We start from the raw sequence: 27,742 nt of genomic DNA on the forward strand, positions 1-27,742 counted from the left end.
ACCACGAACAACAACACAGCAGAGTGGAAGCAGGGTGAGAAACTATCAACAGCCCAACAGACCCAAGTAATCTGTTTCTGTTCCTTCCTAAAGGCATTTCTAATTAGCATGCAGCACTAATGACTTAATTTGCATCAACAAGTGTGTGTGTGTGTGTGTGTGTGTGTGTGTGTGTGTGTGTGTGTGTGGCACCAGGGAGGGTTCTGAGGGGTTCTGTGTTCTAAAAGGAGAGGCTCCAAGAGATTCCATAATGGAATCCCAACATCCTGGGGCATCGCTAGGCAACCCTGGGGCATTGCTAGGCAACAGACTAGCTGGTGGTGTTAATTAAGGAACGTCGTTAGAGCAGCAGCCCACAAACCTGCTGCGGGCCTCAACACTCAACACACCGATACACAGGCTCATACTGAGAAACGCCGGCACTCACACACAGCGCTTCAAAGCTTCATAATCAAAAACACAATTAGTGACGATAAACAACGATTAATGCCTGCAGCATACAATTAACTGAATGTTTCTCCATTAGGGCTTACAAACCATAGCAGCTCTATAGCTAACTATTGGGTCATATTGTAGTAATATATGTGTACTATCATAGTACTAACACAGTGCTAACCAGTGGTGTAAAATACTTATGTAAAAATACTTTGTACTTCAATATTTATATTTTTGACAAATCATCATGGGGCGGCAGGGTAGCCTAGTGGTTAGAGCGTTGGACTAGTAACCGGAAGGTTGCAAGTTCAAACCCCCGAGCTGACAAGGTACAAATCTGTCGTTCTGCCCCTGAACAGGCAGTTAACCCACTGTTCCTAGGCAGTCATTGAAAATAAGAATTTGTTCTTAACTGACTTGCCCAGTTAAATAAAGGTAAAATGTACATTTACTCTATACATTTTTCCTGGCACTCAAAAGTCCTCATTACATTTTGACAGGACAATGCTCCAATTCAAGCATATAGAAAATCCCTGGTCACACTACTGTCTCTGGTCTGGTGGACTGTTGAAGCCCTGGCTAGCTGTAAATAAAATACAATTTTAATTAAAATTGTGCCATCTGGTTTCCATAATATATGAAATTTTAAATGATTTATACTTTTATTTGAGCAATTCCATTTACTTTGATACATAAGTATATTTTACTCTGGTAGCATTATACTGGGTGACTTTCACTTTTACTTGAGTACTTGTTCCACCACTGATGCTAACACAGCGCTAACACAGCAATATTATAGTAATACCACCAGTACCGGTAACCCACCTGTTGGCCCATGAGGGCAGCCAGCTCGGGGGGTACAGGCAGGGGTTTGGCCCCGGGAATGGGGTCAGAGATGAGCAGGTTGCCCTTAGAACCATGGTGGGTGTGGGAGACGGACCCCAGGGAACCCCCTGTCGAGGTCATCTGCTGAGCCAGGAGCATGGCACGGTCAGGCAGCTTGGTAGGGTCAGCACACGCCTGCTGCCATGCTGGGATCTTCTGGGCTAGCAAGTCCTTACCCTGGAGAAGACAGGTAAATAAACACAAAGGGAGAAGGTGTTCCTTTGAAACTGGTCAAACGTTAAGTGTATTTATATATAAGGAGATATTCTAGGCGAGTGTAAGGTTATAACGTTCAGGAGAAACTGTTGAACATATCTTTATACTGTGAAAAGGTTCACTGCTTGAGAAAATAACTACATTAGCTGAGGTAGTTGAGTCAGCCGAGGTGGGAGAGCGTGGGCTCCTAGAAAGCAAGTGTCACTGTGTGGGATCTCCAGCTCAAGTATCAAATCAGAGAGAGAGCGAGAGCGAGAATAGCTGACCTCTGTGACTGACCCAAAATTAAGGAAAGCTGTGACTATGTACAGACTCAGTGAGCATAGCCTTGCTATTGAGAGAGGTCACCGTAGGCAGACCTGGCTCTCAAGAGAACACAGACTATGTGCACACTACCCACAAAATGAGGTGGAAACTGAGCTGCACTTCAAGGTTGTATGGTCATATTAGAGACACATATTTCCCTCAGATTACACAGACCCACAAAGAATTCCAAAACAAATCCAACCTTGATAAACTCCCATATCTACTGGGAGAAATACCAGTGTGCCATCACAGCAGCAAGATTTGTGACCTGTTGCCACAAGAAAAGGGCAACCAGTAAAAAACAACACCATTATAAATACAACCCATATTTATTTTTCCATTTATACTTTATTTGCACATTGTTACCATGCTGTATATAGACATAATTTGACATCTAAAATGGTCCTATTGAACATTTGTGAATGTAATGTTTACGGTTCATTTTATTTTGTTCATTATCTATATTTCACTTGCTTTGGCAATGAAAACATATGTTTCCCAAGCCAAAAAAAGCCTATTGAATTGAAAGCGAGAGCTTCACCGATTCCCCTCTCTGCAACAGCATCAAACTAAGACATCCTTCTCTCTCAGCTCTGACAGCTCTTCTCTGTGTTGGCCTGGGGCGCTGAAGCATCCTCATTACCAGTCGAGCAGGCCGTTTCATCTCAAAGCTATATATCAGCAGCCTCCCTCCCAGGATTATTGTACTCAAGGCCTGCGACACCATCTCCAGCCTCCAGGCCTCTCCACCAGCTCTCTCCCCAGCTATTTGTTTTCCTACTCTAGCTTACCTCTGATCAGTTTTACCCCCACCTCCACCCATTAAAGTAGTCTGGGTGTAAGACAGGAAGTAATATTCAGCAGGGTTGCCAGGGTTCTTCATAAACTGCACTCCCTTAGAAACAAAACATTTACAACAAAAAAATACAAAAACAGGTTCCAAAAGGGTTCATCAACTCTGTGGAAAGGGTTCTACATGGAACTCAAAAGGGTTCTACATGGAACTCAAAAGGGTTCTATATGGAACTCAAAAGGGTTCTACATGGAACTCAAAAGGGTTCATCAACTCTGTGGAAAGGGTTCTACATGGAACTCAAAAGGGTTCATCAACTCTGTGGAAAGGGTTCTACATGGAACTCAAAAGGGTTCATCAACTCTGTGGAAAGGGTTCTACATGGAACTCAAAAGGGTTCATCAACTCTGTGGAAAGGGTTCTACATGGAACTCAAAAGGGTTCATCAACTCTGTGGAAAGGGTTCTACATGGAACTCAAAAGGGTTCTACTTTGAACTAAAATGATTCTACCTGAAAAAAGTATCTTCAAAAGGATTAGGTTTTAGATGGCACCTTGAGTGTGACAAATCCCTCTATCTACGGTATGTTACTCTTGGTCTCTGTACATAGCCTACTTAAAAATCGGTCTCTGTTTCTCTCCATGTTTTCTACCTTACTGCTTTCTGTGTACCAGTCAGAGTGTTCCACCCTGGTCTCTCTCCATTGGTGCGCTGGGTAGCGGTGCCAGTAGGTGACTCAGCTCCCAGGTGGTGGTATCTGCTAGGTAATGTAGTGTGGGTGGTAGTGTGGTTTCTAAAGCTCCATGCCAGAGAGATGATCAACACCAACGGCTTCTTCATTTCACTTTATTCCTCTACTCCATCACCACAGGACAGTTGCTGCTACCACTATTCTCTGTGTGTGTGTGTGTGTGTGTGTGTGTGTGTGTGTGTGTGTGGGGTGAGAACCTGAAGAGTGGGGCCTCTCTTGCCCATCTCTTCCTACACGACTCACACAATGTGCACTCACTCATTCTTTCTATGTCCCCCTACAATCTCTTGGCCTCCATATTTCCCCCCCTCACACAGAATATTCACTGCTTCTTTCGAAATGACTTCAAAACACAAACTCTCCCCCTCCTTTCTCTCCTTCTCTCTGTGTCAGCACATCAGTATTGTCTATAGACAGTCAGCCCACACATTCTCCCTCTGGGATTCACATCCACTAACTTGTGGAAGTGGGACACTGTTCACCCTCTTCCCTTCCTATCCTATTGTCCTCTACATCACTACACAGTCTCTCAGCTCTAAGGCCTGAGTTAAACAAAGCAGAGAGCAGAAAGTGAACGCCCACTTAACCAGAACTGGGAAGCTCCTGAATAAAAGACACAAGGTGGCTGCATTGATTTGTGAGAGCAACCATGGCATGATCGGCAGTCTTGAAGCAAAGCCACTGGACGCAAACTAAACAACTATATGAACCGTCCTGAAAGGAGAAGTAAACAGTTTGTGGTAACAGTAAAATTCTATAATGTTTCCCCCCCAGAAATCCCAGTTGGAATATTTCTGCAATTAAAAGGAAATAAGCTGTGAGGGAAACCTCCCAACCTAGAAGTCTTCAGAACCAGAATATTTCAGAATATTGCAACCCTGGACCTGTTGGTGTGAGTGGAAGTGCCTGTATTACCTTGCTGTTTTAACCATCAAAAGATAAAGCAGTGAATATTAAATGCATAACCTTAAGATTTTGGAGTTAACCTCTTGAAACTAGGGGGCACTATTTTCATTTTTGATGACAATTCTCCCAGATCCGGGAGAGGGAGTTCCAAGATTAATGCCAAAACCTAATCTTAAACACTTCGAAAAATGGCCCCGACGGATAAGGCTGCCATGCGTCGAGCACTTAGGAAAGTTTGCAGACTTTGACGGGCCGCCCCCCAGGTGGTGAAGGTAGGAAACATCACCTCCACTTTGTTGATCCTCAACACTAGGGCCCCACAAGGGTGTGTGCTCAGCCCTCTCCTGTACTCCCTGTTCACCCATGACTGCGTGGCCACTCACGCCTCCAACTCAATCATCAAGTTGGCAGACGACAACAGTAGTAGGCCTGATTAACAACAATGACGAGACACTTCCCCCTGTAGGCTGAGGGCCCTGGGAGTGTGGTGCCAGGAAAACAACCTTTTATCCAACGTCAACAAACGAAAAGGAGCTGATAGTGGAATTCAGGAAACAGCAGAGGGAGCACCCCCCTATCCACATTGAAGGTACAGCAGTGGAGAAGGTGGACATTAAGTTCCTCGGCGTAAACATCCCTGACAAACTGAAATGGTCCACCCACACAGACAGTGTGGTGAAAAAGGCGCAACAACACCTCTTCAACCTCAGGAGGCTGAAGAAATTTGGCTTGGCACCTGAAACCTTCAAACTTTTACACATGCACAATTGAAAGCATCCTGTCGGGCTGTATCACCGCCTGGTACGGCAACTGCAAGGCTTCCCAGAGGGTGTTGCGGTCCGCCCAACGCATCACCAGGGGAAAACTACCTGCCCTCCAGGACACCTACAGCACCCGATGTCACAGGAAGGACAAAAAGACCTCAACAACCAGAGACATGGCCTGTTCACCCCGCTATCATCCAGAAGGTAAAGTCATTACAGGTGTATCAAAGCTGTAGCTAAACACAACGTGCCATTGGAACACAGGAGTGATGGTTGCTGATAATGGGCCTCTGTACACCTATGTAGATATTCCATATAAAAAAATCTGCAGTTTACAGCTACAATTGTAATTTACAACATTAACAATATCTACACTTTATTTCTGATCAATTTGATGTTATTTTAAAATGGACAAAAAAATTGCTTTTTAAAAAAAAACTAGCCACTTCAATAAGGGAACACTAGCCACTAAATTTTTTTATATGTTTGCATTACTCACCTGATCCAGTTGAGGTCGTAAGTTCAGATACACCTTAGCCAAATACATTTAAACTCAGTTTTTCACAATTACTGACGTTTATTCCTAGTAAAAATTCCATCTTAGGTCAGTTAGGATCACCACTTTGTTTTAAGAATGTGAAATGTCAGAATAATAGGAGAGAGAATGATTAAAGCTGAAATCAGTTTCTTTCATCACATTCCCAGTGGGTCAGAAGTTCACATACATTCAATTAGTATTTGGTAGCATTGCCTTTAATTTTTTTAACTTGGGACAAATGTTTCGGTTAGCCTTCTACAAGTGTCCCACAATAAGTTGGGTGAATTTGGTCCATTCCTCCTGACAGAGCTGGTGTAACTGAGTCAGGTTTGTAGGCCTCCTTGCTCGCACATGCTTTTTCACTTCTGTCCACACATTTTCTATTGGATTGAAGTCAGTGCTTTGTGATGGCCACTCCAGTACCTTGAATTTGCTGTCCTTAAGCCATTTTGCCACAACTTTGGAAGTATGGCTTGGGGTCATTGTCCATTTGGAAGACTCATTTGCGACCAAGCTTTAACTTCCTGACTGATGTCTTGAGATGTTGCTTCAATATATCCACATAATTTTCCTATCTCATGATGCCACCTATTTTGTGAAGCGCACCACTCCCTCCTGCAGCAAAGCACCCCCACAACATGATGCTGCCACCCCCGTGCTTCACGGTTGGGATGGTGTTCTTCGGGTTGTAAGCTCCCCATTTTTCCTCCAAAAATGACGATGGTCATTATGGCCAAAGAGTTCTATTTTGTTTCATCAGACCAGAATACATTTCTCCAAAAAGTACGATCTTTGTCCCCATGTGCAGTTGCAAACCGTAGTCTGGCTTTTATGGCGGTTTTGGAGCAGAGGCTTCTTCCTTTCTGAGCAGCCTTTCAGGTTATGTCGATATAGGACTCGTTTTTACTGTGGATATAGATACTTTTGTACCGGTTTCCTCCAGCATCTTCACAAGGTCCTTTGCTGTTGTTCTGGGATTGATTTACACTTTTCATAAAGTACGTTCATCTCTAGGAGACAGACCGCGTCTCCTTCCTGAGTGACGCCTGCGTGGTTCCATGGTGTTTATACTTGCGTAGTACTATTGTTTGTACAGATGAACGTGGTACCTTCAGGCGTTTGGAAATTGCTCCCAAGGATGAATCAGACTTGTGGAGGTCTACAATTCTTTTTCTAAGGTCTTGGCCGATATCTTTTGATTTTCCCAGGATGTTGAGCAAAGAGACACTGAGTTTGAAGGTAGGTCTTGAAGTACATCCACAGGTACACCTCCAATTGACTCGAATAATGTCAAATAGACTATCAGAAGCTTCTAATGCCACAACATTTTCTGGAATTTTCCAAGCTGTTTAAAGGAACAGTCAACTTAGTGTATGTAAACTTCTGACCCACTGGAATTGTGATACAACGAATAAGTTAAATAGTCTGTCTGTAAACAATTGTTGGAAAAATGACTTGTGTCATGCACAAAGTAGATGTCCTAACCGACTTGCCAAAACTATAGTTTGTTAACAAGAAATTTGTGGAGTGGTTGAAAAATGAGTTTTAATGACTCCAACCTAAGTGTATGTAAACGTCTGACTTCAACTGTATGTATATACTTTACTCTATCCTGTTCAACTGTATCTTAGTCTATACCGCTCTGACATTTTTCACCCAAATCTTTATATATTCTTAATTCCATTCCTTTACTTTAGATTTGTGTGGATTGTTGTGAAATTGTTAGATACTACTGCACTGTTGGAGCTAGAAACAACAAGCATTTCGCTACACCTGCAATAACTTCTGCTAAACACATTTATGTGACCAATAAAATTAGATTGGAATTGATGTAATGTTTGGAACAACTTCGAAATGTAACTTTTGAGAAACAAGGATGAACGTCTAATGTTGATGTCAGCCTGTGAGAGCTAGTTGGTTTTAACCCTCAATATCTAAAGCAGTGGGTGAACTGCAAAGAGAGAACAAAAAAGTAACAGAAAGCTGTAGATGAAAATGTGAGTCTGACATCTCACCTTGCTATGGAAGGAGCTGCTGTTCTTGGCCACGGCACACTGTCTGTCCACCAGGAAACAGTACCTCCTCCTCTCCTCTGACAGCGCACTCTTGTAGCCCTCTGCTGTGTACTGGTCCAGGTCACTCTGCTTGCTGCCAATGGTCTCAACATACTGAGGAGAGGGAGGATGAGGGGGACGGGGCGAGGCGGGAGAAGGCGGGAGGGGGAAGGGGCGGGTGCGAGGAGAGGGAGACGGGGCGAGGAGAGGGACGAGGAGTGGGGCGGGGCGAGGAGAGGGAGGAGTGGGACGGGGCGAGGAGAGGGAGGAGGGGGACGGGGCGAGGAGAGGGAGGAGGGGGACGGGGCGAGGAGAGGGAGGAGGGGGACGGGGCGAGGAGAGGGAGGAGGGGGACGGGGCGAGGGAGGAGGGAGGAGGGGGATGGGGCGAGGGAGGAGAGGGAGGAGGGGGACGGGGCGAGGAGAGAGAAGCAGGGGGATGGGAAGAAGACATAAGGTACAGTAGGATGTATTTGTCCCCTAGACACTAGAAACAAATCTAAGCAGTTACATAAGTATATACACTACCATTCAAGAGGTTTGGGTTCACTAGAAATGGTCTTGTTTTTTAAAAGAAAATCACATTTTTGGCCATAAAAACAACATCAAATTGATCAGAAATACAATGTAGACATTGTTAATGTTGTAAATGATTATTGTAGCTGGAAACAGAGACACACACACACACAGAGAGAGAGACAGAGAGAGAGAGAGAGAGACAGAGAGAGAGAGAGAGAGACAGAGAGAGAGAGAGAGACAATGGTTAAGGTTAGTATTGTAGTTAGGTGCATGAAGTAAAGCCGACAACAACCTGAAAATTTGCATTTAGCTGCAGGGGTGCTGTGGGAGTGCTGCGGGGGTCCTAAATGTACTGTGTGTCATCTTGAGTACCACTAGAATAAGGTGACGGCAGCTCAATCTGTACATAGAATAACATATAAACACACTCTACATTCTGACTCACAGCATACATCAAGTAGTAAACAACGGAGCACTAATTCCCTGCCTTATAAAACAAAATGGCCGATATAAGCAGAGTTAAAGTAGGATTAGTCACTTATGATGTCGATGACACATACAGAGATCAGCCAAAGCCGAGGACAATTGAGTTCATCCTTTGTTACCATAGAGATACAACCAGACGAGTCATGAAAACTGTCATCCACACAACAGTCGTCAACATCTAGACAAAGGCATGCACACAAATCCTTGTTTGAATACTTTACAAAAATATCCCACAAAAAAAAAAGACGTGAGCTTAGAGGGTCAAGAGGGTCAAGCCTCACACATCAGGGAGACACACACGGAAATGTCAGCCCCATTACAGAACCCATTAAAGCAATGCAAACAGATGTTTACTGCCAATACTCAGCTTCCCATTTACCACTTCACACACTGCTACCCTGGAGCTTTCATTTCCCTCTGTCCCTGCCTCAGAATGATGAAGGACAGAGATGCTGTTGGGTTCTGAGAATGATAAAGGACAGTTAGAGATGCTGTTGGGTTCTGAGAATGATAAAGGACAGTTAGAGATGCTGTTGGGTTCTGAGAATGATAAAGGACAGTTAGAGATGCTGTTGGGTTCTGAGAATGATAAAGGACAGTTAGAGATGCTGTTGGGTTCTGAGAATGATAAAGGACAGTTAGAGATGCTGTTGGGTTCTGAGAATGATAAAGGACAGTTAGAGATGCTGTTGGGTTCTGAGAATGATAAAGGACAGTTAGAGATGCTGTTGGGTTCTGAGAATGATAAAGGACAGTTAGAGATGCTGTTGGGTTCTGAGAATGATAAAGGACAGTTAGAGATGCTGTTGGGTTCTGAGAATGATAAAGGACAGTTAGAGATGCTGTTGGGTTCTGAGAATGATAAAGGACAGTCAGAGACGCTGTTGGGTTCTGAGAATGAAATGACAGTATATGAAATATACTTATTTATCATTTCCTCTTCCTGTCCGCCCATAAAATATTTACGGGTTGTATTTTCCACCATAATTTGCAAATAAATTCATTAAAAATCCTACAATGTGATTTTTCATTTTGTCTGTCATAGTTGAAGTGTACCTATGATGAAAATTACAGGCCTCTCATCTTTTTAAGTGGGAGAACTTGGACAATTGGTGGATGACGAAAAACTTTTTTGCCCAACTGTACGTATACACACACACACACACACACTAGTGGTGGTGGAAACATGTTTTGTCTGAATGCAGCTGTATTGATCCTCTGGGAAGAATTACACTTGGTTAAGCTTCCATAGTGTCCGTGGAGTATTTTACTCAGAATTAAAAACCAAAACAAACTGTTTCTTCTCTGAGATTGTTACACAATCCCCCCCGCCACCACCACCATGATGAAGAGGACAGATCCAATTGATCTGTTCTCTTTCCTCTGTGTGTAGACTGATTACAGAAAGGAACGGGAAGAAGAGAAAACAAACACTTGAGGAGCTTTATTAGTTATCAATGATGGGAACTTCCAGGAGGATTCAAATGATTAGTGTTGTTTTCAAAGTAAAAGCCTGTGATTAAAGCCTACTCTCAGCTACAATACATTGACTGAGGCTGGGTTTAGGCTAGGTTTCTGTACAGCACTGTGATATATCAGCTGATGTAAGAAGGGCTTTATAAATACATTTGATATAGAGTTGTTGCCGGTACTGAGTCAATGTGCGCGGGTACAGGTTAGTCGAGGTAATTTGTACATGTAAGTGTGGGGGGGGGGTAACCTGACTAAGCATAGATGATAAACAGCGAGTAGCAGTAGTGTGGTGTAAAAACAGCAGCCCTTAGGTATACCACAAACCCCTGAGGAGCCTTATTGCTGTTATAAACTGCTTACTAAAGTAATGAGAGCAGTCAAAATAAATGTTTGGGTCATACCCGTGGTATACGGTGTGATATACCACAGCTGTCAGCCAATCAACAATTAAAATATTTTACTGAGTTACCGTTCATAAATCAGTCAATTGAAACAAGTTAATTAGGCTCTAATCTATGGATTTCACATATGCATCTGTTGGTCACAGATACCGTAAAAAAATAAAATAAAATTAGGGACGTGGATCAGAAAACCAGTCAGTATCTGGTGTGACCACAATTTGCCTCATGCAGTGTAACACAGACTTGATCAGGTTGTTGACTGTCTCACTCCTCTTCAATGGCCTTGCAAAGTTGCTGGATATTGGCAGGAACTGGAACACGCTGTTGTACAAGTCGATCCAGAGCATCCCAAACATGCTCAATGGATGGTAGGCCTGGTGAGTATGTAGGCCTTGGAAAAACTGGGACATTTTCAGCTTCCAGAAATTGTATACAGATCCTTGCGACATGGGGCCGTGCATTATCATGCTGAAATATGAGGTGATGGCGGAGGAGGAAGGGCACGACAATGGGCCTCAGGATCTCGTCATGGCATCTCTGTGCATTCAAATTGCCATCGATAAAATGCAATCATGTTCATTGTCCATATCTTATTCCAGCCCAACCCCACTGCCACCACGGGGCACTCTGTTCACAACGCTGACATCAGCAAACCGCTCACCCACACGACGCCATACAGGTGGTCTATGAAACATTTGTGGGATCTTTTATTTCAGCTCATGAAACCAATATTTTTCATGTTTGTTCAATATAGAAAGAAATATACAGTAGTAAGTAGTAAGTAATAATAGTATAGGAGAGCCATGTTTTGTTTACTTGTCATGTACTACAGTGTGCGTTTACGGGCGGGACCAAAAAAGGGTCATTATTCCTGGTAATTCTAGATCTTCCCAGACACACCCTTACCTTGAACTTGGACAACATGTAAACAAAAGGCCAGCCAGCCAGGCAGTAGGTGAGTCAGCCAGTCAGTCCATCAGTAGGTGAGTCAACCTGTCAGCCAGATACAGAATAACTAGAAAGCAGTAGTATGGAATCAGTATAGAGCTGCCAAACCAGTCTGCTTGCCTCTAGAGCCCAGAGCCCAATACTTGGAATCAGGTTTGAGGAGTTTGCGAGGTAACTGAGGTCAACTCTTGAGTTCAACTCGGGATAACCAGCACCACAAAAGTGGCTCATCTTTTAGCCAGGTACATTTCTATGGCAATGAATCCTTCAGAACTAACTTGCTCCAAAGCAGGCTAACTCCATTTATCCTGAATGAAGTGTCTGAGGCACAAGTTGAGGACCAATGAAATCAAATTCCTTCTCACAAAGATTGTGTCATCATCCCCTACATTTGAGGAAGACTGATTAAAATGTAAAAAAAAAAAAATCAAATGTAAAAAAACTAAAATGTCTATCACATTACAGATTTAGTAACGACAGCATTTGCTTTCCAAACTAAGTTTTTCCACACAAATGTATTTAGACATTTGCAAAAGGCAAACTGACAGAGTCAACCAACCATAGACATATAATCCATAGGATGTTAGTTCAACTAGCCACGTGTGACATGCGAGCGCAGTTACAAGCCTGCTGGAGGTAGCGGCAGGCGGACGAGCAATATCCACAGTCGTAGGTACGGACGAAGCTTGAGCTGGAAGGTGAAGCTAACTGAAGCTGGCTAGCTTTAGAGAAGCCGGAGTAGATGTAGCGCGCTTCGTAGTATACCACTCTGGCGTCGGTCTCACTCAGTCACATTCACACACGCTTGAAAGCCAATGGTAGCCTGATATATGGCAATACATATTTACTACTGTATTCATGCGATACTATATTGACTTTTGCAGATGAGCCCTGCCATTTACAAAAACATACACGTCAACACGACATGAAAATAAGACATACATAACACAATCATAGAATACTATATCACGACTTGACAACATCTAACATACAGACATTACATGTTGCTTCTCTGACAGCATTTTCATCTCATATTATTACCAGGTAAACTATTCCTGCTGTGAACACACTGTTGATGAAAGAGACATGCCGAATGGTAGACGCCGCCACAGCCCAGACGCCGCCATAGCCCAGACGCCGCCATAGCCCAGACGCCAAACCATAGACTAGATGCTTGATATAGACTTACAGTGCATTAATTTACATGTTCTCTCCTCGCTGTACAGTTTGTGAATCTGCATTTCAGCGTTTAGACCCCAAATATGGACTAAATATTATGTAACGTCATCTGAATAATTACTGTTAACGCTTCTGGCAATGTCTCCATCTTGTAATCTCTCAGTAAAGTACAATCTAATGGTCCTCTCACGCTCTTTCTCAGCTGTCAATCAAACCAGGTCCCACCTACGCAGCCTGGGGGTGACTCAATTGTATTTCCTTAATTCCTCACGTTCAGTCTCACCTCCTTCAAAAAAAATAATGCATTGCTCTGACCTCCTAGAGCACTGGTTTTTAATCCTGGTCCTGGGTAACCAAAGGGGTGCACATTTTAGTTTTTGACCGAGCGCTACACACCGGATTCAAAATCACCAAAGCCTTTTGATGAGTTGATGATTTGAAACCAGGTGTGTAGCGCTAGGTCAAAAACTAAAACGGGCACCCCTTTGGGTTCCCAGGACAAGGATTGAGAACCAGTGTCCTAGAGTCTTACTGTAGCCAGAAGCCTTAGAGATCGGGGGAGCAGGGGACCCCTGGTGGTGACAGGAAGCAGTCTCAGCAGTAAGAAAGAAAGGGTTGAACGGTGGGACAAAGAACCATATGGAGGGATCCGATATAACCCCTTTCCCACTCTTACAGGCTCACTAGATATTGTTATATTATACTCAATGATAGAGGCCTTGGGTGAGCGAGACAGAAGATGCATAGAAGGACATTTCAAACCCCCACTAAAAATGGAATACGAGATACCAATGCAAGTACGTCAACGCAAAATGTCAGATTTAATGAACCTAAACTTTGATGGAACTTCATTCCTAGAATCATCGTTTGATTATGTCAAGCACGAGGCCTAAGCTTGATCTTTTGTCACCACTGTCAGTGCACAAGCTTCCTCTGATGTCGTGGAGCCCCTCCCCCCTCCTCCTAGAACAATTACATCACAGTGACCTATTAAAGCATTATCAATAGGAGGAGGACACGACATGGGTCATTCAGAAAAGAGATAGAGGGGGAAAAGGAAGGGACAGTGAAAAGGTGGAATGAAAGAGAGACAGAAAATAACTGGGTTGAAGAATTGAAGGAAAGAACAGAACTGCAGCAAGAACAGAACAAACCCAGACCCCCCCCCCCCCTACTCCTCTCTTGCGGCCTCTTTTACTCTCCACATCTCATCTGCTATGACGCCATCCAGCTAACGCAGAGGGAACTGAACTGTGGTGTTGATGTAGCCTCAAGATGTGTCTGAGCGTGTGCGTTTATGTGACATGCTAACATGTTGCGTGTCACTTGAAACTCCCGTTTCCACACGGCAGTAGCATGTAGCATGTCACCCTCACAGAGTTGTCATTAGAACGTGATAATTAGTTGCTGCTGTTGCTAGTTACCATAACATTCCCAAAGGCATAGCAATGGAACATGACTATCAGTTGGGGAAACGTGGTACGTTCGACTGTTCATAACACACACCTCATTTGACCATTTCTCCTCATAGTAACCAGAGCCTGAGACGGACAGAGAGGAGAGGAGAGGAGAGGAGAGGAGAGGAGAGGAGAGGAGAGGAGAGGAGAGGAGAGGAGAGGAGAGGAGAGGAGAGGAGAGGAGGAGAGGAGAGGAGAGGAGAGGGAGAGGAGAGGAGAGGAGAGGAGAGGAGAGGAGAGGAGAGGAGAGGAGAGGAGAGGAGAGGGAAACAGACAGGAGACACAGGCAGGCAGACAGACAGAGAGAGCGCAGCAGAGAGGAGAGGAGAGGGAAACAGACAGGAGACACAGGCAGACAGACAGACAGAGAGGAGAGGAGAGGAGAGGAGAGGAGAGGAGAGGAGAGGAGAGGAGAGGAGAGGGAAACAGACAGGAGACACAGGCAGGCAGACAGACAGAGACAGAGCGCAGCAGAGAGGAGAGGAGAGGGAAACAGACAGGAGACACAGGCAGACAGACAGACAGAGAGGAGAGGAGAGGAGAGGAGAGGAGAGGGAAACAGACAGGAGACACAGGCAGGCAGGCAGACAGACAGAGAGAGCGCAGCAGAGAGGAGAGGAGAGGGAAACAGACAGGAGACGAGGAGAGGAGAGGAGAGGAGAGGAGAGGAGAGGAGAGGGAAACAGACAGGAGACACAGGCAGACAGACAGACAGACAGACAGAGCGCAGCAGAGAGGCAGAGAGAGATCCCCAGGGTCTGTCTCAACAAAGGGAAACCTTACTGCCCTTAGCTACAGAATAAATGTAACAATACATTTACCTCCCACTCAATTGCTAAATGCTTTATAACCGACAACAGAATAAATTGAAATCAGTGCAATGAAGACTGTGCAATGTAAATCCAATGCTAATCTACCTCAACTCATGCAAGCACACTGAATGCAATATGATAATAAAAATATAATCGGAAATAAATGGGAATACGAAAAGGCTGTGGTGTTCAACTGCGTACATACCACTGCTAATACATAATATCTCAATTGGGTGTTAGATGAGTAACAGAAGCTATTAGAGATTTCCTATTTTTCTGGGTCGGCAGCAGAACGCCAGCGACATTCCCATTATATTCAAATCAGTCTGCCTCTCCCCCTGAAAAAACTCCCTCTTAAGTGTTTAATAATGAACGTGAGAGAGATTTACCATGTCATTTTCAGGCACTGCGTCCGTGCTTTGTGTTCCCCTAGGGACACCGTAGTAAATGAGTGCATTTTCATCATCGGCTAGAGGTAAGGGTTTAATATTACCATCCATCTGGAGCAGAGCGGGGAAAAGGGAGATTACTTTTTGTTTCTTTTCCTTCCCGAGGAAATCAGTGAGCTGTTACCCGACTTAATGAAACGATGATGGGTGGAAGGAACAAGACGAAGGCTGAGATGGACTCACTTTTTCAGAGTGAACCTACACAAGTCTACCGAGGCTGGGTTGAAACGCACAGACACACAAATCATTTCTTCAGGTGGGATAATTAGGTCGATGTAAAATCGACAATCTTTCAGAGAATCATTATAACGAGCTTCACTAGCTGGTAATCAGCTAAAAACTCTGTCTTCGACCCCCCTTCCTCCCTGGCAAAGAGAAGAGGCCACCAGTCTCAAGTGTCCCTGCCAACCGCTTGTTCCCAGAAGTACATGAGGCACAGCAGGGACCGAGATAGGCTACGCAGCTACCCAGCCACGCAACACTCACTCTCTGTAATCACACTCAAGAACCGTTAAGAGGCTGGGAGCACACACACACAGACAGAAGCTTCCATTAATCAGTAAGTGCTGAAGAGAGCAGGCTCAAGGGAGTGTGACTATGGCCCGGAAATTACTTTTTGTGCGTGTCTGCCTGCGTGTGCTTGTGTCTCTGCTGGGACTGGATCATCAGATCTCCCGTCTGCAACTCGCTGTTAGCTGGGCTTCCTGTTCGTGCCATCAAACCCCTGCAACTTATCCAGACCAGCAGCCCTTCCCAAGTTCTGTCACCCTGCTCCTCTGCACACTTCATTGGCTTCCAGTTGAAGCTTGCATCCACTACAAGACCATGGTGCTTTGCTATGGAGTACTAAGTGCCCCTCCCTACCTTCAGGCTATGCTCAAACCCTACACCCCAACCCAGGCACTCCGTCGGCCACCACTGGTCTCTTGGCCCTCCCACCCCTACGGGAGGGATGCTCCTGCTAAGCCCAGTCCAAGCTCTTGCTTTCCTGTCACCCCAATGGTGGAACCAGCTTCCCCCCCAGAAGCCAGGTCAGATTCTCTTCCTCCCCCCAGAAGCCAGGTCAGCTTCCCCCCCAGAAGCCAGGTCAGCTTCCCTCCCCCCAGAAGCCAGGTCAGCTTCCCCCCAGAAGCCAGGTCAGCTTCCCCCCAGAAGCCAGGTCAGCTGCCCCCCCCCCCCAGAAGCCAGGTCAGCACCTCTTTCCCAACTTTACCACCTCTGACTCTGCTCTTTAAGGAAAAAGTGTACTGTCAAAGCCTGTGATATGTGGTTGTCCCACCGAGCTTTAAGACGAATGTAATCACTGTAAAGGGCTCTGGATAAGAGAGTGTCTGCTGAATGACTCACATGTCAAATGTAATGTCAAAAAAATAAAAATAAAAGGACAGACCACAGGCTTGTGCTTTATGAATAGGAGGAGTGCCTTGATCAGGGGGCAGAACAACAGAATTGTACCTTGTCAACTCCTTTCGGTTACTAGTCCAACGCTCTAACCACTAGGCCACCCTGCCACCCTCAATGTTTCCCTTGTAGACTGGCCTGCTCTTTTTGCTGAAATTGTTTATTTTCTATTGGTTTAAAAAGAAACCTTTGGGCAACAGAGGATCTGTAGGTCGCTCTGATGGCTTTTGCATTCTGCCAGGAAATTGCAGTCCACACACACACACACACACACACTAAGAGGCCTGAGTAGTGGCAGGCAGTACTCCGATCTCATATTGAAGCTTCAGAATCATAATAGAGCGTCAGAACACATCAGCCTCCACACACCTGCACCTCCACCGTACTGCGTTGTGTAACCATCGACTCAGTACACCCACCACGTGTCATGGTGCTACCCACTGAGAGGCAGAGGGGCACAGCAACCTGTACGGGCACATAACACACCTTCTCTGTAACAGCTACCATGGGGGAGGCGTGTATGCCTCTGCAGGACACAATTAGCTGGCCTACATAACACTTCACATCAAATAAACAAATGTTACGCAATGCAGTTGAGGAAGTGGTCAAAGATCAGAATAAAGAGAGTAACCATGGTGATTCAACGCATTTTGACAAGCTTGAAAAATGCAGTGGAGAAAAATCAGCAAGATGAACGACTCCCTTATTTCAGTGGACCGGACTTTTATAGGATCTACCCATGGCTGCCCCAACAATCTTACCACATCTCCTTGAGTGAGAGGCTTGAATCTCTGAAGCAGTAATTCAAGGCGACGTTCAGTTTATTTCTCCCCATCGCTGTATCTGTCTCCCTCCCTCCGAGCTTGGTTGTCCGAGGCATGGCCCACAGTACCCGGGCCCACCCCTCCAGCCAGCAGCAGCACAACACCACCAGTACTAGAGCTAAGAATGACCCATCTCTCAGAACCTCGTATCTGGGAGCTCGTGAGAGATGGGTCCCTTATTCCCTTGATGATGCTGTTACAGTACCAGTCAAACGTTTGGACACATCTACTCATTCTAGGGTTTTCTGCATTGACAGACCTTCATGTCTTAAAGTAATGATGGACAGACACACCTGTTAATTGAAATGGTCCAGGTGACTACCTCATGAAGCTGGTTGAAAGAATGCCAAGAGTGTACAAAGCTGTCATCAAGGCAAAGGGTGACCACTTTGAAGAATCTCAACTATAAAATATATTTGGATTTGTTTAAGTTACTACATGATTCCATATGTGTGATTTCATAGTTTTGATTTCTTCACTATTATTCTACAATGTAGAACAAAGTAAATAGTCAAATGAAGAAAAACCCTTGAATGAGTAGGCATGTCCAAAGTTTAGACTGGTAGTGTATTTATACACTATAAATGACTTGGCTAACATCTGCAAGGTTAAAGGTTACGAAGTTCTTGTAGTTAGTTTTAGTCAAATTCTTCTGCTTCAGTAAAAGGGGCCATAAGAGAGACTTGTTCAGCCTAAATCTCCTCTTGGATTAGATTGTCTCTCCATCTCCGACACCTGCTGGGCTGTGGCCAATGGGATGATACAGTATTTATCTGGCTCTGTAGTCAAACGTCTCACCAGCCACCTTCCCCTACGGTGAACGTTTGACCCACCAGCTGGCATCGTCCATAGGCTGACTAGGGACTCAGTCTGTTTCGTTCACAGTAGCAAGCTAACCGAAACCTGAGGCTCTTTGGAAGCACCCACACACACCCCTTCTCCCCCCTCCGATCTCTCACCTGCATCTCCTTGTCTCCGTACTTGGAGGGGTTCTTGCTGCCTTGGCTCTTCCGGCGGAGCTTCTTTAGTTCTGCCTGACACTTCTCCAGACTCTCTCCTTTACTCTTGTGCTCCATCTGGTACTTCTTCAGAGCCGCCTGTAGGTGGGAGTATAGAGTCAGTTTTAACATAGCTAAACAGTCATTGGCTTCCCTAGACTAGTGTTCTATCACTATGGTTAGGTGTTTAGTCCCATTTCAAACCACCTGACCACCTTCTATTCGCTGATTGATGCAATGTGGCATAATGCAGGGGAATGAGTTAGTCTGGCATCATAGGGACTTGGCTGAACTCTCTTCCCCCACCCCCACACACACACAGTCTGTCCCCAGTGGCTATAGGACTTATTGTGTTCCAAACCACTGCCTTTGTGTTTCACTCATTCACCTCTGCCAAGAGTTAACGCAATCCTGTGGCCTGTCTGCCGGTCGGCCAGCCCTCCACAAAACAATGTTTCCAATATTTTATTTCTGTTTGATCGAAAAACCTAGCTGAGCATGGCTAATTACTTTAGTCAACGCTGAAACAACAGAGCCAAGCAGAGAGAGAAAGGACACAAAAGGGGGAGAGGGAACATATGGTTTTCTGATCGGCTGCCAGACTGCCAAAGTACGGCCTCAAATGAACTGACGAGCTCAGTGTGAATTTCAAAACAGAGGTCAGCATTATTTTATTACTGACTTTGTTTATGAATATCCAGTACTGAGCCTTTATTTAAGCTTCCCAATTCCACTACAAAATTATCTTCAATAAATCTCTAGAAATGGGTTTCTCTCTTAAATAAAGCTTGAACTACTAATTATTATTATTATTATTATTATTATTATTATTATTTTCTTAAAATATGTCATAATTCATGAATCGGAAAGTAAGAGAAGAAAGTAATTTGTAACTTTAATGCTGAGTGGTTATGATGAAAACCAGTGGGAAATTAAAAGAAGTGCTCAGAAAGCCGTGGAGTTTGTCTCTAGCTGATGATAATGTGGATCCGTAGGGAGGCCTAGCTAGCCACCGTGGAATACAATTAAAGCACCAGTCTGTGTCAGCGCTTTCTAAATGCGGCCTTCCCATCAGAACACACAACCACTGACACAGAATTATAGAAAAAGGCATTATAGAAAACTGAACTAAAAATGTAATTGACTCTGCGGTAACGTCATAAGAAAACAGCTAATATAAAGATGATTCTAGGTAATAAAAAAAATATAAGTATTTGTAAAGGGAAGCTCACTTAAAGACCTCTGTGTTATAGTTCAAATTGAAGGTGAGAAGATATATAAAAGGTGTATTCTTAAGGCATTAAACAGGTGTTAAACAGGTACTAAACAGGTGTTAAACAGGTACTAAACACGTGTTAAACAACTGGGAGAGTGACTGATGTGAATGAAATGGAGACAACAATGAATGATAGTTATCTAGGACATTATTTCCAACTCCGGTAAATCCAACTGTACACATTTTTTTAAAGACCCAATATGCAGAAATCACTCCGCCATTACCTGCTTGCATTCTAATTCTAATTCTAATTCTAATTCTAATTCTAATTCTAATTCTAAAATTCTAATAGTTTGCCTAATTTCAGTTTGTGACAAAACAAGTGCAGAGAATCATTGTACCATCTAAACCACTGCGAAATATTTTTTTAATTAACCAAAAATCTAGCTTTTTTGTGTACAAAATCAACAGTAAAAGACAGAAAAATTAAACTTAAGTGCGGGAAGCATAGATATTATCGCACAGATAGAACAAATCTACTGCTCCTTAGACTAGCGTTCAATTAGAATGACAAATCTATAACTCACATTTCTATGCGAATTTGATCTGGCCCTAAATGAGGTTTGTCTCGGACAACAACAAAACGGTGTGCTATTGGGGGGGGTACACTGGAGGACTGGGAGGGGGTACACTGGAGGACTGTGGTTGGGAAGCCACTGGTCTAAGGACACTAACATTTAGGTAGCGTGCATCCAGCTCCACCTTCTTCTCCAGCTCGGTTAGAAGCTCATTGTGGAACGACTTCAGCTGGGAGGAAAGAGAGAACCACAAAGAGTTAATGATCACATAAGATCTACTCACACGTCATAACAACAGGCAGGAAGGAGTACAACTTGCCTCAGGATGTACTTTCTCAAAAATTGCCAAACCAGACTTGTTTGCTTAAACAAAACACACCCTACTATTTTGGATGCTGTCAGTGTTGTGGTGTCAACATGACTTGATGAGCCAAGATTGTCTTGATATCGGACCTGACCCAAAGGACCTGGGAAAGTTGTATAGTACCAGCATGTGAATTATGTCTAACTTCATGCCAGTATTGAGATTGTGTGTGTGTGTGTGTGTGTGTGTGTGTGTGTGTGTGTGTGTGTGTGTGTGTGTGTGTGTGTGTGTGTGTGTGTGTGTGTGTGTGTGTAAAGAAGTACATGTTCACAATTGACTTGTATGGAGACAAAAGGGCAGTCCCACACCAGGCAGTACTGAAATGTCACAAAACAAACAACTAAATCAAAAGGTAAAACATCCCAAATGAACACACGCTAAGACGGTAGCTTCAGATCACTGAGGGAGTCCTCACACACTGGCTCTGATGAATAAAAAACAAAGGCAGGCAGGCAGGCCCCTACAGTCTGCCTTGGAGTGCACTACTTTTGACCAGAACATATGGTCTCTGGTAGTAGTAGACTTCATAGAGAATAGGGTGCCATCTGGGACTAAAACAGCATCAAAGTCGCTAGGTTTGTTTTCTTCCCTTATTGTCCTAGTTCGTAGCGCCAAGTCTCAAGCAGTAATATTTTCTTAACTTCTATCGGTTGGCTGTGTGCTGAAAGAGCAGAAACAGGCGAGATGTGAGAATATATTCAAACAATAGTTAAAAGGCCAGTCGTTGATTGTTTGCGCGTGTGTGTGTGTGTGTGTGTGTGTGTACAGTGGCACTCTGTTCTATGTTGGTCTGACATAAGCTCTGGATGTCCTCTCCCGTTCCTCTGAAATAAACAATGAAGCTTTATTTGACATCTTTTTGAGTGAGGACCCGTCCTTTCGTTCCTCTGGACGGAACGCTCAGAGGCGGTCGTGTGTGAGACAGGTGCTTCGGGAGGTGGTTGTGGGAAGTCAGTGACAGTAGCTCAAATGACAGGGAATTACAAGCTTTTCACAGTCTCACCATTTTTTGGGCGTCGATTGGGTGAGATGCTGGAGCAAGCTTCATCATCCTTCTCTATGGAGCGATTTCAGTACCAACAGACATTATACTTTCATTCCTTAAATGTTTATTTGTATTAGGATATTGAATTTGAATTTAGTAATTAAATTCATGAAATGAATTTGTATTTCATAGTTTGAAACGACAGAGACTTTATATTGCATTCAGACTTATTGATGTGGGGCTATTCAAATAGATTCTTATGAGGGTCAGCATGTAACACGGGCAGTGTGGTCGGCATGTAACACGGGCAGTGTGGTCGGCATGTAACACGGGCAGTGTGGTCAGCATGTAACACGGGCAGTGTGGTCAGCATGTAACTGGTCCTGTAACACGGGCAGTGTGGTCAGCATGTAACACGGGCAGTGTGGTCAGCATCTAACACGGGCAGTGTGGTCAGCATCTAACACGGGCAGTGTGGTCAGCATCTAACACGGGCAGTGTGGTCAGCATCTAACACGGGCAGTGTGGTCAGCATCTAACACGGGCAGTGTGGTCAGCATCTAACACGGGCAGTGTGGTCAGCATCTAACACGGGCAGTGTGGTCAGCATCTAACACGGGCAGTGTGGTCAGCATCTAACACGGGCAGTGTGGTCAGCATCTAACACGGGCAGTGTGGTCAGCATCTAACACGGGCAGTGTGGTCAGCATCTAACACGGGCAGTGTGGTCAGCATCTAACACGGGCAGTGTGGTCAGCATCTAACACGGGCAGTGTGGTCAGCATCTAACACGGGCAGTGTGGTCAGCATCTAACACGGGCAGTGTGGTCAGCATCTAACACGGGCAGTGTGGTCAGCATCTAACACGGGCAGTGTGGTCAGCATCTAACACGGGCAGTGTGGTCAGCATCTAACACGGGCAGTGTGGTCAGCATGTAACACGGGCAGTGTGGTCAGCATGTAACACGGGCAGTGTGGTCAGCATGTAACACGGGCAGTGTGGTCAGCATGTAACACGGGCAGTGTGGTCAGCATGTAACACGGGCAGTGTGGTCAGCATGTAACACGGGCAGTGTGGTCAGCATGTAACACGGGCAGTGTGGTCAGCATGTAACACGGGCAGTGTGGTCAGCATGTAACACGGGCAGTGTGGTCAGCATGTAACACGGGCAGTGTGGTCAGCATGTAACACGGGCAGTGTGGTCAGCATGTAACACGGGCAGTGTGGTCAGCATGTAACACGGGCAGTGTGGTCAGCATGTAACACGGGCAGTGTGGTCAGCATGTAACACGGGCAGTGTGGTCAGCATGTAACACGGGCAGTGTGGTCAGCATGTAACACGGGCAGTGGGTCAGCATGTAACACGGGCAGTGTGGTCAGCATGTAACTGGCCCTGTAACACGGGCAGTGTGGTCAGCATGTAACTGGCCCTGTAACACGGGCAGTGTGGTCAGCATGTAACTGGCCCTGTAACACGGGCAGTGTGGTCAGCATGTAGCTGGCCCTGTAACACGGGCAGTGTGGTCAGCATGTAACTGGCCCTGTAACACGGGCAGTGTGGTCAGCATGTAACTGGCCCTGTAACACGGGCAGTGTGGTCAGCATGTAACTGGCCCTGTAACACGGGCAGTGTGGTCAGCATGTAACTGGCCCTGTAACACGGGCAGTGTGGTCAGCATGTAACTGGCACTGTAACACGGGCAGTGTGGTCAGCATGTAACTGGCACTGTAACACGGGCAGTGTGGTCAGCATGTAACTGGCCCTGTAACACGGGCAGTGTGGTCAGCATGTAACTGGCCCTGTAACACGGGCAGTGTGGTCAGCATGTAACTGGCCCTGTAACACGGGCAGTGTGGTCAGCATGTAACACGGGCAGTGTGGTCAGCATGTAACTGGCCCTGGCAGCCTGTGATCATCATAGAAGGGATCAGAATGCAAATCCATGTTCCAGGCAGTCTCAGCTTTCAGGAATGGGGTTATAATAGCTTATAGCTAGAACAATTCAAACGATAGAGCCAAATTCATTAGGGAGACAATAAATTCAACATGACACTTCAGAAACTGCCAGGAGCTTGGGTTTACCTCTCCTGGCTGTACCAGGATGATGTCTCTGGTTTTGAGTCTGAATTTAAAGATCTAAATTTGAAAACTGAAATGGAATGCATCTGAAAAGTTGAATATGAAAAACTTTGATAAACTTCAAAATGACAGTTTTTTTAACTTGATACACAGACAATGAATGCAATATCTACCATATTGAAATGAAATATATACATGTTTCATTTTAATATTCAATCAAACTGAAATAGAATTTTAAATGCAATAATAATAAATGAAACAAGTTCAATTTATGAATTCAATGATTACATTTGTGCATTATACACACATATTTATTTATATATATATTTATTGTATATACATATTTATTTATATATATATTTATTGTATATATATATATATATATATATATATATATATATATATATATATATATATATATATATATATACAATTCTAATTTAATATCCTAATACCAAGTCATCCAGTTCTCCTCACCATATCTTCAAGCTGCATCTGGATCTGCCTGTGGACCTCAGCCATCTGAAACAGTACATCCCCTAAAGAGAAGACCGGGAGAGAAAGAGAGAGAATTCTATTAAATCATCCAAGGTGTCACTGAAAGCTACATCAACGTGCAAACAAGACCATGCAGCCAAACAAAAACACAGAAGACTGGTGGAGGGAGGGAGACGAGGGAGGAAGAGGAGGAGGAATAATGAACAGGACGGAACGTCAGTCAAGTCACGAGCAAAACAGAACTGAAAAACACTGAAAAAGAAGAAGAAGACAACAGAAACAGAGCATGTAAATCAAAGTATCAATGATAATATTAGCTTTATATTAAGAGTATTGAGAATATACAAATACTCCATATGAGATATAAACAAATAAAAATGAGTTCCACACAGGAATTAGTCAATCTATTATACTGAGAGAGAAAGAGAGTGCTCTGCACTAAATAAAACACAGAAATACGCCAAACAAACAGCAGAACCGAGAGAAAAGCCTAAAAACAAAAAGATAAGAGAGAATAAAAAAAGGTGATTCATGCAGCCAGGGAGATTAAATGCGTTCGTTTTAAGATACCTACATGCTGCCTCTTCTGAATATGCAATGCATTGTAAAAAAAAAAAGGAACAAAAATATATAGTTTGAGCGACGGACGGATAGAAGAGACCTGGAGAGACAGACAGATCAAACTACCCCAGAGAAGAGACATGGAGAGACAGACAGATCAAACTACCCCAGAGAAGAGACCTGGAGAGACAGACAGATCAAACTACCCCAGAGAAGAGACCTGGAGAGACAGACAGATCAAACTACCCCAGAGAAGAGACCTGTTTCCAAATAGGTTCCCCAGATATAGGAATGAGACACACGATGGGTTACACACACACACACACACACACACACGATGGGTTACCCACCACACACACAGATTTATTGGAATTAATTGACTATCCACTATGTCAATTAAAAAGGAGTAATATCTAACCTCATCCTACTCGCTGTGTGTAGTACGCTGCCCTGAACCATTTCATGATGTACGTGGTCACTCAAGAGTCTTTCACAGGTCAGTAACTGGGGTTATGAAACAAGTGGGGAAGGAGAGGAGGTGAGGGTAGAACCAAGGGGATAGGTTGATACTTCCTATAGAACTAAGGGGAACATTCTAGAAGGGTCTTTCTTTAATGACATCACAGCATAAAGAGGCTTCTCAGGAAGTGGTAAGGTAATCAAGCTGACTAAGTGAAAAGGGGATGTAGGAGAAGGGAAGGATGGGAACCTTCCAACAAGGCCTGGACCGGATTCAGGTGTTAAAATCCACAGAAACAGCATGCAAAACTGGTAAAAGTACACACAAATGGTAGGAGATTATTTGGGAAGCGATTACATTGTTAGCTGCACAGTACACACCCTTAATCTTTAACCAACCAGCCACACACAGACGTACACACACACACAGATGGGGACACACAGAGGCATAGCCAGTACAGTACAATCCCCCAAACAAAAGGACAGTGAAAGTCCTACAGAGGCCTGCCTCCCTCCCCTCAATCCATCCAGAATGCCTATGAAAGCCAGGGAAGGTACATAGCAGTGGTTATTCCACTGCCTGAGGCTGGACACAGTGAGGTAGATAAATATGTCGGCGTCAGCTTCCAACCTCCCAGTCTGGGTTTTGGCTGGCTTCCAAAGCACTCTCCATCTCATCAAATCGATGAAGAACCCCTGGCCTCGCTGTCGAGGGGAATATGACAATGTATCTCAATATGTCTCCACTGAATCGACACATTTACTGAACTCAAATCAGTGAGCAACATAGCACAACATTTTCCCATATTGGACACACACAAATACACACAAAGTGCGCACACACACACACACACACACAACCCTGTAAATTAGCACCATTTACAGGTCTGGTTCCATGCCAAGGAGGACAGTGCTGATTCATCACACTGAGACCACCAGAAGATCACACTGTCCAGCCACCACCCTCCACCACCCTCCACCCTCCTTCCTCCACCCCCCTTCCTCCACCCTCCACCTCCCACCACCCCCCTTCCTCCACCCTCCACCCTCTTTCCTCCACCCACCTCCCACCACCCTCTTTCCTCTACCAACCACCCTCCCACCACCCTCCTTCCTCTACCAACCACCCTCCCACCACCCTCCTTCCTCTACCAACCACCCACCCTCCTCCCTCCTTCCTCCACCAACCACCCTCCTTCCTCCACCAACCACCCTCCTTCCTCCACCAACCACCCTCCTTCCTCCTTCCTCCACCCTCCACCCACCACCCTCCTTCCTCCCACCACCCTCCTTCCTCCCACCACCCTCCTTCCTCCCACCACCCTCCTTCCTCCCACCACCCTCCTTCCTCCCACCATGCTAATATCACTGTCCATCCATCAACCACATTCCTCCTCCTCCTCCTCCCACCATGCTAATACCACTGTCCATCCATCAACCACCTTCCTCCTCCTCCCACCATGCTAATACCACTGTCCATCCATCAACCACCTTCCTCCTCCTCCCATGCTAATACCACTGTCCATCCATCAACCACCTTCCTCCTCCTCCCATGCTAATACCACTGTCCATCCATCAACCACCTTCCTCCTCCTCCCATGCTAATACCACTGTCCATCTAGGGATAAAATACAGCGACACGATTAACTAGATTAGGGGGAGGGAACAAAATAAAGGGGAGGTAGGATATAACAGCACCATGCTTTGAACTATGTGACTACATCACATGAAGAGGACTGTCTGTCTGTATGTGTGTGGGTGTGTGTGTGTGTGTGTTCAAGCAGATGCACATCATAGCTGTGGGAAGTATTGGTGCTGCTGCACACCCTGGAAAATCTGAATAATGTTTATTAATTATTATTTTATTTTTTTCACAAAAGTAGTGCCCTGGGCTTTTACAAGTATTATCAGACCGATTGTAGATGTCTGCAGTATGTGCAAAAACATTTTCAGCATCTCCAATTTGGCAAAAAAAACTTATGGACAAAAATAGAAAACATCCACATCAAATGATATATTTTTCTTGATCAAATAACAGAAAATATTACCATCCTTACAAACCACTTCATGGAAAATGTACTGTACATAGGCCAGTCATCTTGGTTTGTACCTGTTGACCTTCATCACCCTGAAGAAAACAATGACCAATCCAGTAATTGAATACATTCAGCCATCAAGCGGTTTGTGATGATGTGGCTCAGTTGGTAGAGTATGGTGCTTGCAATGCCAGGGTTGTGGGTTTAGTTCCCACAGGTGACCAGTAGGAAACATGTTTCACTACTGTAAGTTGCTCTGGACAAGAGCGTCTACTAAAATGGAAAAGGAATGAATAGACCATTTCAATTTTTCAAAGAAATAAGTTGCATTTGCAAAATATTTCAAGAAAACGGGAAAACATATCAAGC

At 44.6% G+C, this 27,742-nt stretch overlaps 1 protein-coding gene across 2 annotated transcripts in view; it reads right to left on the reverse strand.

The window, feature by feature from the left end:
- LOC135523399 (brain-specific angiogenesis inhibitor 1-associated protein 2-like) overlaps window positions 1–27,742 on the reverse strand; it is a 95,720-nt gene that overhangs the window by 11,612 nt on the left and 56,366 nt on the right. For both annotated transcript variants that reach the window (XM_064950043.1, XM_064950042.1), the window contains 5 exons: window positions 24,297–24,358; window positions 20,547–20,618; window positions 18,557–18,694; window positions 7,611–7,763; window positions 1,261–1,497 (listed from right to left, as the gene is read on the reverse strand). In XM_064950043.1, coding sequence (XP_064806115.1) covers window positions 1,261–1,497; window positions 7,611–7,763; window positions 18,557–18,694; window positions 20,547–20,618; window positions 24,297–24,358 — 662 coding nt within the window. The remainder of the gene's footprint in view (window positions 1–1,260; window positions 1,498–7,610; window positions 7,764–18,556; window positions 18,695–20,546; window positions 20,619–24,296; window positions 24,359–27,742) is intronic.

This window comes from Oncorhynchus masou, chromosome 31 (genome assembly GCF_036934945.1).
Source record: "Oncorhynchus masou masou isolate Uvic2021 chromosome 31, UVic_Omas_1.1, whole genome shotgun sequence".
Taxonomy (NCBI): domain Eukaryota; kingdom Metazoa; phylum Chordata; class Actinopteri; order Salmoniformes; family Salmonidae; genus Oncorhynchus; species Oncorhynchus masou.